General features: G+C 46.1%; 1 protein-coding gene across 1 annotated transcript in view; it reads right to left on the bottom strand.

Annotated features, from left to right (window-relative positions):
• The window catches only part of SCARB2 (scavenger receptor class B member 2), a 60,537-nt gene that overhangs the window by 24,167 nt on the left and 21,327 nt on the right, over window positions 1-15,043 (bottom strand). Inside the window, exons 3-4 of the mRNA XM_081095235.1 lie at window positions 3,537-3,684; window positions 2,107-2,295 (exon numbers count right to left, since the gene is read on the bottom strand). Of these exons, the coding sequence (XP_080951361.1) occupies window positions 2,107-2,295; window positions 3,537-3,684 (337 nt within the window). The remainder of the gene's footprint in view (window positions 1-2,106; window positions 2,296-3,536; window positions 3,685-15,043) is intronic.

The raw sequence follows: 15,043 nt of genomic DNA, 5'->3' as shown, positions 1-15,043 counted from the left end.
GAATGTGATGCTTCCCTGTCTCTCACTAGGGCTTTTATCTGAGGACAAGCAAGGACAGCTAGGTTTTGTGTTACTGTGGTAGGGGTGTGAGTTGGATGTCAGGAACACATGACTGCAGGAGGTTGAGAAATGGTCTGAGGATATCACTACAGCATTCATGCCACCAGCATGCCACAGCAACATCCATCCTCCCGGTGGAACTGGCTAGGCTGCCTGACTTCTCAAAGATACTTTCCAGCAACTAGAATTTTGTGCATCAGAGAGTACACACTCAGTGGGAGGTGCCTGAACTCTCTTATATCAAGAAGAACAGAGGTACCCTAAAATCAGCAGGTACAGAGATGCTGATTGGCCTTGCAATAAGCAAACAAGAGTATCTGATAGTTAAGCATTTCCCTGTTTCTCAGGAGTTCTGTGAATCACCTTATCCTATTCATTTTCACACCCCGCCCCCTTCCCAGACCTCCCCCCACTAATTGTTTGTTGTTTCCGCATTAAAGTCTTTGAAGGAAAAGTGATGGTGTTAACTAAGGGTGAGCAGGTGAACAGACATACAGGCCTAGGGCAGTGATGGCGAACCTTTTGAGCTCGGCGTGTCCGCATTTTGAAAAACCCTAACTTAACTCTGGTGCCATGTCACATATAGAAAATTTTGATATTTGCAACCATAGTAAAACAAAGATTTATATTTTTGATATTTATTTTATATATTTAAATGCCATTTAATAAAGAAAAATCAACCAAAAAAATGAGTTTGCGTGTCACCTCTGACACGCGTGTCATAGGTTTGCCATCACTGGCCTAGGGTATCAGAGGCAAATGTTGGCAGAAACTGTGGGATTGAGGAAAGGCTTGAGGCCAGGACTGGGCGGATGCAGAACTTCACAGACTATCCAGGTCACTGAATGAACTTTTGTGCTTTTGGCTAAAGAGTCAGTATTTGGCCAGAGCAGATGAAAAACTTGTCCTTTTTTCTTCTTTTCTTTCACTTATTTTTCCAACAACACTACAGAGAGTTTATTTGGCTCCAAAAAAAAAAACATATACCAGTCATTCATATTAATTCAGGGCCATTTTTTTGAGCCAGTCATGAAGGGGAAAAAGAATAATGGTTCCTGCCATGGCTGGTGTGTTCGATGGTTAGAGTGTTGGCCCATTCACCGAATGGTCACAGGTTCGATTCCTGGTCAAGAGCACGTACCTGGGTTGCAATTCATTCCCAGCCCTCCCCCTCAACCCCAGTCGGGGTGCATGCGGGAGGCAACCAGTCGATGTGTCTCACATCGATGTTTCTTTCTCTCTCTCTCCCCTTCCTGCCTCTCTTCCTCTCTCTCTGAAAAAGCAATGGAAAAAATATCCTAAGGTGAGGATTAACAAATAAATAAATGATTCCTGAAGTATGTATTGCAATGAACTCATAGTTTGAAAAGCACTTTTATGGATTTCTTACTAAGCCATTTCAAACCAACCTTTGAAGTGTGGGTACGGCTAGTCTCAAGTTAGGAATGATGAAACTGAGGCTCAGAAAAGTCCCATACCTATTAAATGAAGAAGTCAAAATGCAAATCTAGGCCCTCTGATTCTAAGTTGTTTTTGTGTGTGTGTGTGTGTTTTTCTGAATGTGGGAACTCCACGGAATCTGGGTGATGGTAGAGGGCTTGTAGAGGCCCAAACCATCAAAATGAGACTTGGCATTGAACACTGAATTGTGCGATGGGTTGAAAGATTGCCCCTGACTGATGGCTCAGCCGCACTATGTACAGGGTGTCCCAAAAAATGCATACACACTTTGAATAATTATTAATTCCAATGGGTTAAATCTAAAAAGAAAGAAATATTGAAATTAATAATTATTCAAAGTGTGCATACATTTGGGGGAGACACCCTATATTTTCATAGTTATACTCATTCACAATCAGCACTCCTCCCCGCCTCTCCCCACCCCCACCCTGACTAAAACACGTTCTTATTTTTTACATACTGTACAAGACATCTAGAATTCCAGGCAATTTTGGTCTCCTAGGAGAAACTCAGAGTGAGGATGAAATCTGGCTTGGGGTACCCCCTCAGCTGAACAAAGAGGCTCAGAAAAAAAATTCCACTTACCCCATAGTACAAGCCAAAATAGGGAGGGACTTCAGGTTTGAAAGGGTGGATGAGGGACATGAGCTCATCTTTGTAGCCCCAGAGCAAATCGTGGACCGTGTGCGTCACGAAGAACTTCTGCTGGTAGGCCTTTATCAGGGCGTGGATGATCCTCTGGATGATGCCTTCCTGCGCCCATTCCATGGCAGTCTGAGAAGCACAGGCGAATTCAGAGAACAGCATACCCACCCACTGTCCTACTGAGCCTTCAGCAAAGGGAGCTGGAAACTTAAAGGCTGGAATTAAATAGCTGGAAAACTAGCCAATGGGCTCCTCTCTGGCTCTGTGTACAAGAATAAAACTCCTCAGTTACTACCCTTTCTCAGGGTTAACATTTCTAACTGTGATCTCAACATCCCCATGGCCACCCTCTTATCCCCACACAGTGGGAGGGAAGGGAAAAGCTCTTGAAGTACATTGGCATCTTTGGCCACTAGGTGGCGCCATCTTCCTCCTGCTCGGGCACAAAGGCTGGGGCCCTCATTATAAACTCCACTAGGGGGAGGGCAGGGCCAGATCTGGGATGCAGTTTTCTAGGCCCTGGGTCCACCATGAGTGGTCACCTAGAAGTTAGTGTGGGAGCCTCAGAGGGGGTTAGTGTAGGTGAACAGGAACGTTTCCTGGATGTCAACTGTATTGTTATGAGATGGAATTGCCATTATAATCAGAGCCCATTGAAATCACTCCAGGCTGTAATCAACAGCCCAGTCCCTATTCTTTGGAATGGGGAAAAACAGCCAATAGGTATTTTGAGAACTTAAAAATCCTAGGCAGAAATCTAAATTAAGAAGTGGTATGCAAATTCTATGGCTAGAGTTTCTGAACCAAAACAAGGGGCAAATAAATATTTTGAAAATTATTAGCTACTCGCCTGGCAGGTATGGCTCAGTGGTTGAGCATCAACCTGTGAACCAAGAGGTCACAGTTTGATTCCAGGTCAGGGCACATGCCCCGGTTGCAGGCTCAACCCCCAGTAGGGGGCGTGCAGGAGGCAGCCAATCAATGATTCTCTCTCACTGATGTTTCTATCTCTTTCTCACCCTTCCTCTCTCTGAAATCAATAAATACATTTAAAAAAATTATTAGCTACTTTAAAAAAACCCTAGAGACATAATTATATAAGTGCTGATCCTGAACACACAGCAAGAAATTGTGAAAAGAAATCCTAAAATTTGCCTTCCGTCACTATTTGAAAAGACCTTGTTTGAAAGACCTCAGAAAACTGTCTAAGATAAACTTTAAAGAAGGGCAAGGGAAACATATTTTTCTTTTTATATATGTATATATTTTTTAACATAACTTAGCTCCTAAACATAAAGCCATAATAGCCTAAGTTAGCTTTTACCTTTCTTCTAAAATCCATAATAATGGTACTTAAAATGCTAACTTACCACTGCAGGAATATTAAGTGTCCTAATTAAGTCACTTTTAGCGTCTCCAACAGACAGGTTTTGTACAAAAACATAGGCCTTGTTGCTAACAGCAGATATGGTTGTTCCATTTTCGCCAAACTGAATATCCGCTTTGTTTCTGATTTCCCTAAAAGAAAGAAATAGATTTTGTTTGAAAACAGTCACTACTTTAAAACGCAGTGAGTCCCCCTTCTTTCAGTATCAAAGCTATTTCCAGTATAACCATTACAGAGAGAGGCTGCATGCCAGGACTGACACCGCGAAAACTGGAGATGAAAGCTCCAGCTTTATAAAGTGAGGAAGTGAGGCCCAGGATCGAGTCTTCTCCAAAGTCTGTCATTCCCATTCTTTTCCTCCACAAATTGGAAAACGCAATGGTCAGGGTCACCTTGACGAGGGCATCAAAGCCAATGAACTCTGGGTTATGGTTTGTTCCCAAAATATATTCACGAGGAATACATACAAAATCTGATAGCGGCCGTCCTGTTAAAACACTTGTGCAATTTGCACTTAAGGGGTAGCTAAGTGGGATTTTGATTGCTAGACATTCACTGCCCCCTTTTTTTTTCTGGCCAGACCCTGATTTTCTTTCCTCTCCTGCACTGGGCGGCGGTGTGGGACCCGAGCTCAACCAATTCTTTTCCCTTTGGCCTCTGACTCCTGAGCCCAGAACCTCCAGATGGAAAACACGGTCTTAATACCGGCTTCCTCCAGGGGGCGCACATGAGCGAAGGTCCTTGTGCTCCAGAGATTCGGGTCTTTAAAGCTGCCCTGGACCCTGCCTTTCTCCCCAGCCGCAGCGGGGAAACTGTAACCCACTTTACAGAGCCTTCAAATAAGTTCTCCTTTCAGTTAAATTGGCCAGAGTCAGTTTCTCTCGCTTGCAACCAAAGCCCCCTCCCAGAGAAAGCATAACCCAGTCTTTCTGTAGATCAGAAAAGGGAGATTGGGATAAAGTAACTAGCCCAGGATTAACCAGGAGGTGGCAGAACAAGGCTGAGAATCCTGATCCCCTGACTTCACATCCCAGGTTTCCTTGACTCTACAGAGAAGTTAATGCAAAGGGACTGGTTAGCAGCTGGAGGCGAAGAGGAAATTTCAAAGGCAAATCGCTGCCTCTGCCAAGGCTGGTGCCTGCAGAGGGGATTCCTCTCCACTCCTTCCCATCCCAGAGCCTCCCTGCAGCCAAGGGGAAGAGGGAAGCACTTCGCAACCACTAATAACCAGGGCCGAGGACCCCACACCGGCCTGGCTGACCACGAAGAAGCTAGACGGAGAAAAAATAGCCCCAGGGTGAACACCAGTTTGCACACAAAGAAAGCCAGGCCAGGGAGCAAAGAGCTGGGATTCAACGTCCGGCCAAAACCCCAGGGATCAACTCCGCAGAGTTTTCTAACTAATGACGAAAACTGATGACCTTGCTAAAGCCTTTATTTTTTTTCACTGAGCCCTGGGTCATGAACCTCATGGCCTGAGCAATTCCAACCCTAGAGCCTGCATCATTTGTTTGTTTATGTGCACTGACTCTGGGGGGACTTTGAAAGGTTTTCTTTACAGCTCACCCTGTGAGAACCTGATGTTTTAAAGGGAACCTGAGTGTGGGGGCTCCAGTCACTGTAAACCTTGCTGTCATTCACTGGGTTTCTCAGTACATTTTAAAAAGTCAAAGCCATGGATTCCCAAACCACAAAAATATTGAATTCACTTGGCAGGCACCAAGGGAACATGACAGGTCACTCACAACTAACCACAGGACTTCCCCTCAACCTCCAGCCACCGAAGGCATGCCCGACTCTCGGCTTTTGCAGAGGGGTTTAACCCAGGGGTGGGCAAACTTTTTGACTCGAGGGCCACAATGGGTTCTTAAACTGGACCGGAGGGCCAACCAAAAGCATGGATGGAGTGTTTGTGTGAACTAATATAAATTCAAAGTAAACATCATTACATAAAAGGGTATGGGTCTTTTTTTTTTTAGTTTTATTCATTTCAAATGGGCCGGATCCGGCCCTCGGGCAGTAGTTTGCCCATGGCTGGACTCTAACCGAAGGAGACGGTGCCCGGTGGTCAGAGGTGCCCCCCCCCTCGGCAGAGGCCGAGGAAGCAAAGGAGAGAGGTGGTGAGGGGCCTCCCTCTCAGAACAACAGGTAGTCATGTAGTCCAAGGAGCACCATCCGAGGAAACCCAAGCACTCCCGTCACCGCAGCCCCCTCGGGAGGCCACAGTGCCGGCAAGTCTGGGTACCCAGCTGGTCAGCCAGAGTCCACCAGAGCAGGGCGGCCTTCTAGAGAACAACGGACTGAGAGCAAGAAGTGAACAATCACTGCTTGACAGTGTCTGCCAAGACCAAAGAAGCTTCTAGAAATAGAAACAAGAGCATTTTTGGGTTTTTTTTAAGGCAAAGCAAATCTTTGGCCTAGACCAGGGGTCCTCAACCTACGGCCCGCGGGCCACATGCAAATACAAATATTGTATTTGTTCCCGTTTTGTTTTTTTACTTCAAAATAAGGTATGTGCAGTGTGCATAGGAATATGTTCATAGTTTTTTTTTAAACTATAGTCCGGCCCTCCAACGGTCTGAGGGACAGTGAACTGGCCCCCTGTTTAAAAAGTTTGAGGACCCCTGGCCTAGACAATTAATTAAGAAACCATATTTCGAAGTGCCTGGTATGGTCCCTGGTACTTAGCAGATGCCAATAAATCCTGGTGTTGAAGGCCCAGGACACCCCAGGCTCAGATGACAGCTTAATATTTGTTATTCACCCTGGTGGCCCCAGTCACTAAGAAAAGGTTGGGTTACACTCCATCAGGCAGGAAAAGACCTGGGTGATGTTAGAGATATTTCATTTTAAATCATTTTTTTAAAGTTCTTTAACTTTTTTAAATAAAAAAATTATTTTTAAAACTCCTGAATGTTTCAGTAAGGTCTCATCAGCCCAGAAGGAAAACCATAGCCTGAGTAATCATTTTAATTAGTTGGAAAATTAACGTCTAACTATGCAATACATTGGAGATTTTGGATTAGTTAGGTATATACAATCCTATATAATAAAAACCTAATATGCTAAGTGTCCGGTCGACTGGTCGGCCATTCAACCAATCACAGCATAATATGGTAATGATATGCTAAGGCTGCCCAACTGCTCGGTATGATGTGCACTGACAACCAGGGAGTAGATGCTCTGACTGGTAAGTTAGCTTGCTACTGGGGTCCGGCCGATCGGGACTGAGGGAGATGGGCCGGACATGCCCTGGAGCCCTCCCACGGTCCCTCCCCAGCCCCAATCATGCACCGGTGGGTCCCTTGGCCTGGCCTGTGCCCTCTCACAATCCTGGACCCCTCGAGGGATGTTGGAGAGCCAGTTTCAGCCCGATCCTGCAGGCCAGGCCGAAGGACCCCACTGGTGCACGAATTCATGCACTGGGCCTCTAGTACTATCATATTATCTTCCGTCACTGTAGTTCTTCATTCACCCAGTGCTCTCTGCTGAGAATCACTCAGAAGTGACTGGCAACAGTGTGCAAAGTGTGGGTTAAGATCTGACTGCCAGGCTCCACATTCCATTCTGGCTTCACCCGTTACCAGCTCTGTGACTAAGGAGAAGTTACTCATTGCTTCCATGCCTCAGTTTCCTGGGGCAATAACGTACCGTCCTTGTAGGCTTGTGGAGGGTGGAGGGGCCTCCTTGTAGACAAGTGGAGATAAGAATGTACCTTCCTTATAGGATTGTGGTGAGAATTAAATTCGCATAAGCTTGTCATCCATTTAGAACACTACCTGGGACGTACTAAGAGCTTAGGAAACAAGTAGCTAGTAACATTATGTGTGAGGGCTTGCACTAAGCTCTGGAGATGGAGAGATGTTAAGACCTGGTTCCTGTCCTCAAAGAACCTGGTGCAGCACAGAGACTTCCACCTAACCAGCTACCTCACACCTGGAGCAGCTACCTCACACCTGGAGCAGCTACCTCACACCTGGAGCAGCTACCTCACACCTGGAATGTCTACCTCACACCTGGAGCAGCTACCTCACACCTGGAGCAGCTACCTCACACCTGGAACAGCTACTTCACACCTGGAGCAGCTACCTCACACCTGGAACGTCTACCTCACACCTGGAGCAGCTACCTCACACCTGGAGTAGCTACCTCACACCTGGAACAGCTACCTCACACCTGGAGCAGCTACCTCACACCTGGAACAGCTACCTCACACCTGGAACAGCTACTTCACACCTGGAGCAGCTACCTCACACCTGGAACGTCTACCTCACACCTGGAGCAGCTACCTCACACCTGGAGTAGCTACCTCACACCTGGAACAGCTACCTCACACCTGGAGCAGCTACCTCACACCTGGAACAGCTACCTCACACCTGGAACAGCTACCTCACACCTGGAATGTCTCCCTCACACCTGGAGCAGCTACCTCACACCTGGAACAGCTACCTCACACCTGGAGCAGCTACCTCACACCTGGAGCAGCTACCTCACACCTGGAGCAGCTACCTCACACCTGGAACAGCTACCTCACACCTGAACCGTGTTCCACAGCTGCCCTCCAGGTGCCGGCGGGACACCCAGAGGAGAGAGGAGGGGCCACTGGGATGGGAGTCCTGAGGAAGGTGCTGTGCAGGGACACGGTGGGGCGGGTTCTGGAAGGAACAGGCTCCCCCCGGTTGGGAGGCTGGAGGGGCTGCCAGGCAGGCAGCACAGCAGAGAGCACAGGCCCGCTGGGCAGTGGAGGGTGAGGAAACTGGTCCTGGGGGAGGATGAGTAGCCTGCAGCGCGGGGCACGGCTGAGCTGACCCGAGAGTGGATGGCGAGGTGAAGTCACAGGGTGGATGCATGACCAGGACGCAAGGGCAGAGGCGGGAGGCAGGCCTCAGGGAGGGCGCTGAGCAGCACAGGGTTTAACTTCCCATTACCACTGCCTGGGCCACTGCGTGAGGGGCTGAACACCGAGAGCTCAGAGCTGGGTGCTGAGAAAAAGCGCAGGTGGGGCGGGGAGGGTGTGCCCACATCTGTTGGGTGTGGGCAAGAAGCATCTTCACTCCGGAAGCCAGAAACGGTCCTTCAGCGCCCGCAACTCACTCAGGACAACCAGTGCATTTGGAACTCACAAGTACCTGGCCCTCACCTTTGGTGCCGGGCAAGGTGGGGGGAATCTTTTTCTACTGTTCTTACTTTTGAGCAGTTCAAAGATTTTTTTAGAAACTTATCTAAAGACACTGTTTCTGTTTTGAAAAAGAAGTGGTATCAGAGAAGAGTGAGCCAGGTTTAGAAAATATCTTAATAGTGGAAACAATAACGATAGAATTTCTAAATTTTCTATCATCTCTTTGATATTAAAAAAATTGATTCGGCTTGGCTCTGAGACGAGTAAAGGATCGAAGGGCTAACGTTCAGAATTTGGAAGATTGAACAAAGTTCCTACCTTTGCTAAATTGCAAGGAGACAATTAAATCCTTAAGAAATTAAATGCAAAAAAATAGATCTACAAGAAAATAGACTTGAACAGCAAACCTTTGAAGGGAATAGGACTCTTTCAGCTCAGAAATGATAGAAAAGTTCATACAGGAATGGATTTCACTATATGTAAATTTTAAACATAAAACAGGCAAAGGATAGAAAAACAGTTGCCACAACTGTAACGAAGGGTTAACATTGTTGCATATAAAGGTTTACAGACTGGCACAGACAAACCAGAATCCAAAAGGGCACATGGGCAAAGGACAAGAACTCAGAGTGGAAACACAATCAGTTGGCAAACATGAGGAGAACATTCAATCCATGTGATAATCAAAGAATGAAATGAGAACTGGTACATGTCGAAAAAGGGAACGGTTAAATAAAGTGTTTTACCACTATTCCTGCTACCTCTTGAATATTATCATTAAAAAAATATCCTATATAATAAAAGGCTAATATGCAAATAGACCGAACAGCAGAACAACCAAACAACCGAACAATTGGTCACTATGACGTGCACTGACCACCAGGGGGCATGTGAGGAACATGGCGGGCATTGGCCGCGACAGTATGGTGGAGCAGGTGAGCGGGGGCACCAGACCAAGCCGGGGCACCGGTCACTGTCATTGGGGTGAGCCTCTGGTGGTTACTGAAAATTCTTTGCTCCCGTGCGCCACGATCCCACCTGGCACTCGCACCCGCTGCCAGCGCCAGAGCTGCCGTTCGCACCCGCTGCCAATGCCTGGCACTGGTCCCAATCACTTGGCACCATCAGCGGATGCAAGTGGCTACCAGCCCTGATCGCCACCTCCCCCTGCTTCTGAGGGGGGTGATTGGGGCAGCAGCCGCTGCTCATACCCACTGACGGCGCCAGCCCCACTTGCACCCGCTGCTGGTGCCAGCCCCAATCGCTCTGTGGTGTCAGTGGGTGCGAGTGGGGCCAGCGCCATCAGCATGTGGGAGCAGCAGTGGTGGGAGTGAGGCTGCTGGCAGACAGGGGACAGGGGGCCGTGGTGGGAGGGGCTGGGCAGGGTCACAGAGGATGGGCCACCACTGTGCCTACCGCAGCCTCGTGGCCCATGGTTCCTTTCCAGGTGCACGAATTCGTGCACTGGGCTCCTAGTATTAGTATAAAACCAAGACATACATGGGAAGATACCTAAGATGTAATATTAAGGGAACAGAATATACGTGTTATGTACATGTGCATGTATAATATATGTAAAGACAGTATGAAGACCATATAAAAATAAAATCCATGGAGAAATGGCTAAGAAGAGATCCACTCAAATATTAGCATTGGTTATCTTGGTATCCATGAAACTGGGGATAGTAGTAGTAGTTTTCTAACTGCATTTTCAAGTTTCTTTAAAAGATAATGCTATATATGATATTGTATATTTTGATTATTTCATAATCCAGTATTACTTAATGCTCAATGAATAATAATAAAACACTAGGAGATATTTATCCCTCACATCTTTTTCCTTACTGTCAAAGCAGTAATAGGAGCCTACAAGAGAAATGAACAATCCCAACAACAAAACTCAGAAACTGAAAAAGCGGAGATGTTTAATGGGATATTCTGAATTTAGCAAATATGTCTTAGAAATAGGAAAATAGCTGAAAGAGCCCTTAGATAAGTTGATTTTTTAAAATTATTGAAATGTTCAATAATAGGAAAAGAAACCTGACAAAATAGAAAATAAATCTCAAAAAGGATGCAGAAGTCTTGTAATATCTTAAGTTGGATACACATGTTTTAGCAAATATCTCACTAAGCAACAGTAACATGAGACAAACTAGCTTCGTGTCAACAAGCTTATTCCAGGGCTACTCAATGCAGCTTTCACTAGACCCAGCAATTCCACCTTTGGGTATTTATCTGAAAAAACAAAAACACTAACTGGAAAAGACAGGTGTACCCTTATGTTCACTGCAGCATCCTACATAATAAAAGAGTAATATGCAAATCAACCAAACGGCGGAATGACTAGTCACTATGACATGCACTGACCACCAGGGGGCAGATGCTCAATGCAGGAGCTGCCCCCTGGTGATCAGTACGCTTCTACAGGGGGGAGCGCCACTCAGCCAGAAGCTGGGTTCATGGCTGGCGAATGCAGTGGCAGTACTAAGCTGTCAGTCAGACATCCCCCGAGGGCTCCTGGACTGTGAGAGGGCACAGGCTGGGCCGAGGGGACCCCCCACCCCCAGTGCTCGAATTTCATACACTGGGCCTCTAGTTACTTACAATAGCCAAGATTTGGAAGCAACCTTATTGTCCCTTGGTAAATGAATGGATAAAGTAGTGATACATGCCCTAGCTGGTTTGGCTCAGTGGATGGAGTGTTGGCCTGCGGACTGAAGGGTCCCAGGTTCGATTCCAGTCAAGGGCATATGCCTGGGTTGCAGGCTCAATCCCCTGTGAGGGACGTGCAGGAGGCAGCTAATCAGTGATTCTCTCTCATCATTGATGTTGCCATCCCTCTCCCTTCCTCTCTGAAATCAATAAAAATATTTTTAAAAAAAGAAGTAGTGGTATATATATACAATGGAATACTAGTTAGCCATAAAAAGAATGAAATCTTTTCCATTTGTGACAACATGGATGGATCTAGGGGGTATTAAGCTAAGTGAAATATGTCAAACAGAAAAAGACAAATACTGTATGATTTCACTTGTATGTGGGATCTGAAAAAACAAGTAAACAAACAGAAACAGACTTATAGAAACAGAGAACAAATTGATGGCTGTCAGAGGAGGGGGAGTGGGGGACAGGTAAAAAAGTTGACGTGGAAGAAGAGGTACAAAATTCCAGCTATAAGATAAATAAGGCACAGAATGTAATGTACATCGTATAGGGAATATAGTCAATAATACTCTCATGACTTTGCACGGTGATGGGTGGTAACTAGACTTAGTGTGATGAAAAGATCATAAGGTATATAAATGTCAAATCACTATGTTGTACACCTGAAACTAATTAACATTGTATGCCAACTATACTTTCATTAAAAATTTTTTTTAAACAAAACCTTTACTATACACTGCATTACTTAAATCAGATTGACTGGTTTTTATCTACATGTGGAAGTCCCACCATCTTTTTGCAAAACATTAATATTCTGAACTCATCCATATGTAAAACATGCCACTGTACATTGTGTGTCAAATTAATCATTCCCCCCACAGCCTGCGTGGCTCCCCTTCTCTCAGAAACTGCACCCCCTCCCCCCAGGCCCACCCACTACCCCAGTGGTCGGCAAACTCATTAGTCAACAGAGCCAAATACCAACAGTATGACGACTGAAATTTCTTTTGAGAGCCAAATTTTTTAAACTTAAACTATATAGGTAGGTACATTGCTAGTAACTTAATTAGGGTACTCCTAAGCTGGCCTTTGCTAAAAACGTCCTCAATCTGATTGAGGTACATTCACTGAGGTCGACCCCTTCCAACTCTCCCATCCACACTCGTCTTGTATACTTGTTTCGTCTATCTCCTTTCTGAAAACCGACTTCTGCACATGGGCCACGAAGTTTCAGTCGCACTGTACGTGCGCGTGCCGCACATGGTATTTTGTGGAAGAGCCACACTCAAGGGGCCAAAGAGCCGCATGTGGCTCGTGAGTCGCGGTTTGCCAACCACTGGGCTACCCAATTAGGGCCCAGCGCACCTTGCCCTTCTTTGTGCCCCAGGACTCTTTGCACACAATGGACAGTGTCAGCTGACTCAGCTGGGAGGGACACCATGGAACTATTAAACACTGGGCAGGAGCCACTGGAATACTCTGTGTGTGATCTATCTAGCTGAACAATAGCACAATTCGATCATGGGTGAGAAAAATCACACCCACTAGATCAGGGGTGGGGAATGTCTGGCCCCATGGGCTGTATAAGGCCCCTGAAATCATTTGGTCACTTGGCCTGGTCCTGCCGAGGCATTAGGGGTGAGCTAATTAGATCTTTGACCAAATATAGCAGGCTGATCTTTAGGCTGATAATTTTGTTTGGGCCTGGAATGGCCCTTGGCAGAAAAATGGTTCCATACCCCTGCACTAGATGAGTGTAAAAGGCCTGCCAGAGGGACTGTAAGTCTCCCTAAAAAGCCACACTTTTCTACAAATCCCAGGTCTCACAACCCACTCAACACCTGCAGGAACACTGTAGTTTGTACTGAACATGTGAGCGTCCGTTCCCCAAGAAAGGGGGTCATTTTCAGGACCCTTTTAAACCGACCCTTTCCTGAGCCTACTCTTGGCGCCTGGGTTCCCCTGGCGCAGTCCTGTGGTTCCAGATGAGCTGTCTGTGTGCTATGGATTGAAACAATTTCTCCTCTTGTATTTCCTATGATTTAAACCATGGAGGAGGGCGTTTCATTCAGTATTCCACCAATGTTCACTACACTCGATGTTCAGTTAAAGGACTTGGTTCCTGCCCCTCACGGAGCTTCCAGTATATTGGGAAGAAAGACAGATAGACAAACCGTGGTTAAAATGCACCTAGTCTGTGTCTAATAGACGCACACCAGGGAGAGTGCATCCAAAGGCAGGGCAAGTCGCAGGGGGAAGCCGCGTTGGCGTGGAGAGGTGCAGTGATGAGTTCATTCCTGACAGAGAGAATAGAGTGCACACTGGCCGGGAGCGTGGGCCTTACAGTACGTGGAGTCTGGTTAGAACTCGGGGTCCAATATGGTGGCCACAAGCCACACGTGGCTGCTGCACACCTGAATGCGGCTAGTTCAAAATCAGGTTTGCTATAAAATACACGTACCAGGAAAAAAAGCATGTACTGTATAGTAATAATTCTGACTATTGATTACATGTTGAAATGATACTATGGTGGGTGGTATTGGGGTAAATAAAATATTAAAATTAATTTCACCTACCTCTTTTTACTTTTATAAGTGTGGCTACTAGAAGATGTTAAACAATATACTTGGCTCATGTTACATTTCTCTTGGGTAGCTCTAGTTAGAGCAAAAAATTCTAGGCTGAAAGTGCCAAAAATAAATTAAAATTAAATAATCAAATAAAATCAAATCAAGGGGCTAAATATACAGAAGAAGCCAGATGCTCAGGCCGGGACATGGCACAGGGAGAGTCACTAGGACCCAGGGAAAGGAAAAGAAGGGGAGGGGAGGTGGGGGGGGGGGGGCAGAGACCAGGGTGGGAGAAACACCAGAGGCATAAAAAACACATTAAAAAATGCTTTTTAAAATAAAGATCTGTGCCCTGGCTGGGTGGCACCGTTGGTTGGAGCATCCTCCCGTGCACCAAAAGGTTGCGGGTTTGATTCTGGTCAGGCACATACCTAGGTTGCAGGTTTGATCCCCGGCCGGGTTGCATTCTGGAGGCAACAGACCCATCTCTCTCTCTCTCTCTCTCTCTCTCTCTCTCTCTCTCTCTCTCTCTCTCTCTCTCTTAAAAATCAATAAAAACATATCCTCAGGTGAGGATTTTAAAAAAGAAATAAAATAAAGACCTATTTTTTTTTAATTGTTTTATATAACAACAGAGCTCATCTTTACAATTCTGTACATTGACGTACACAGACCAAGACAATAACAGCAAACTCCGATTATGGGCTGGCACTAGTCTAAGCATTTTGTAAATACTGACTCATTACCCCATGGAACCCTAACAACCCTGTGGTGGAGGTCCAGCTTTATCTCCACTTTATAGATAAGGAAACCCAGGCACAGAGAGCTAGTAAGTGGCAGAGGCCGGATCCAAAGCAGGCAATTCAGAGATTTTCATCTGTGAATTCCGGCACTTGAGAATCCGACTGACTCATTCAGACTAAGGGAATCAGTCACAAACATTTATTGTGCAATCGATTACGACAGAATTGTGAGGAATTTTTACCATTTTGCAGAAGAAGAAAGATCTTGCCATCTACTTCCCTCTGCTATTTTGTTTTAAAACTTGTTAAGGAGGAACTTTACAGGAAAGATTACTGTGGGGTGGGGGAGGGAGGGGAAGGGCTACTGTCTTGTAGGAGGAGGAATACTGCA

Source organism: Myotis nattereri (assembly GCF_964212035.1).
Source record: "Myotis nattereri genome assembly, chromosome: 1".
Lineage (NCBI taxonomy): Eukaryota > Metazoa > Chordata > Mammalia > Chiroptera > Vespertilionidae > Myotis > Myotis nattereri.
Note: the sequence above shows the minus strand (reverse complement) of the source record. Positions and strands in the feature narration are given on the sequence as shown.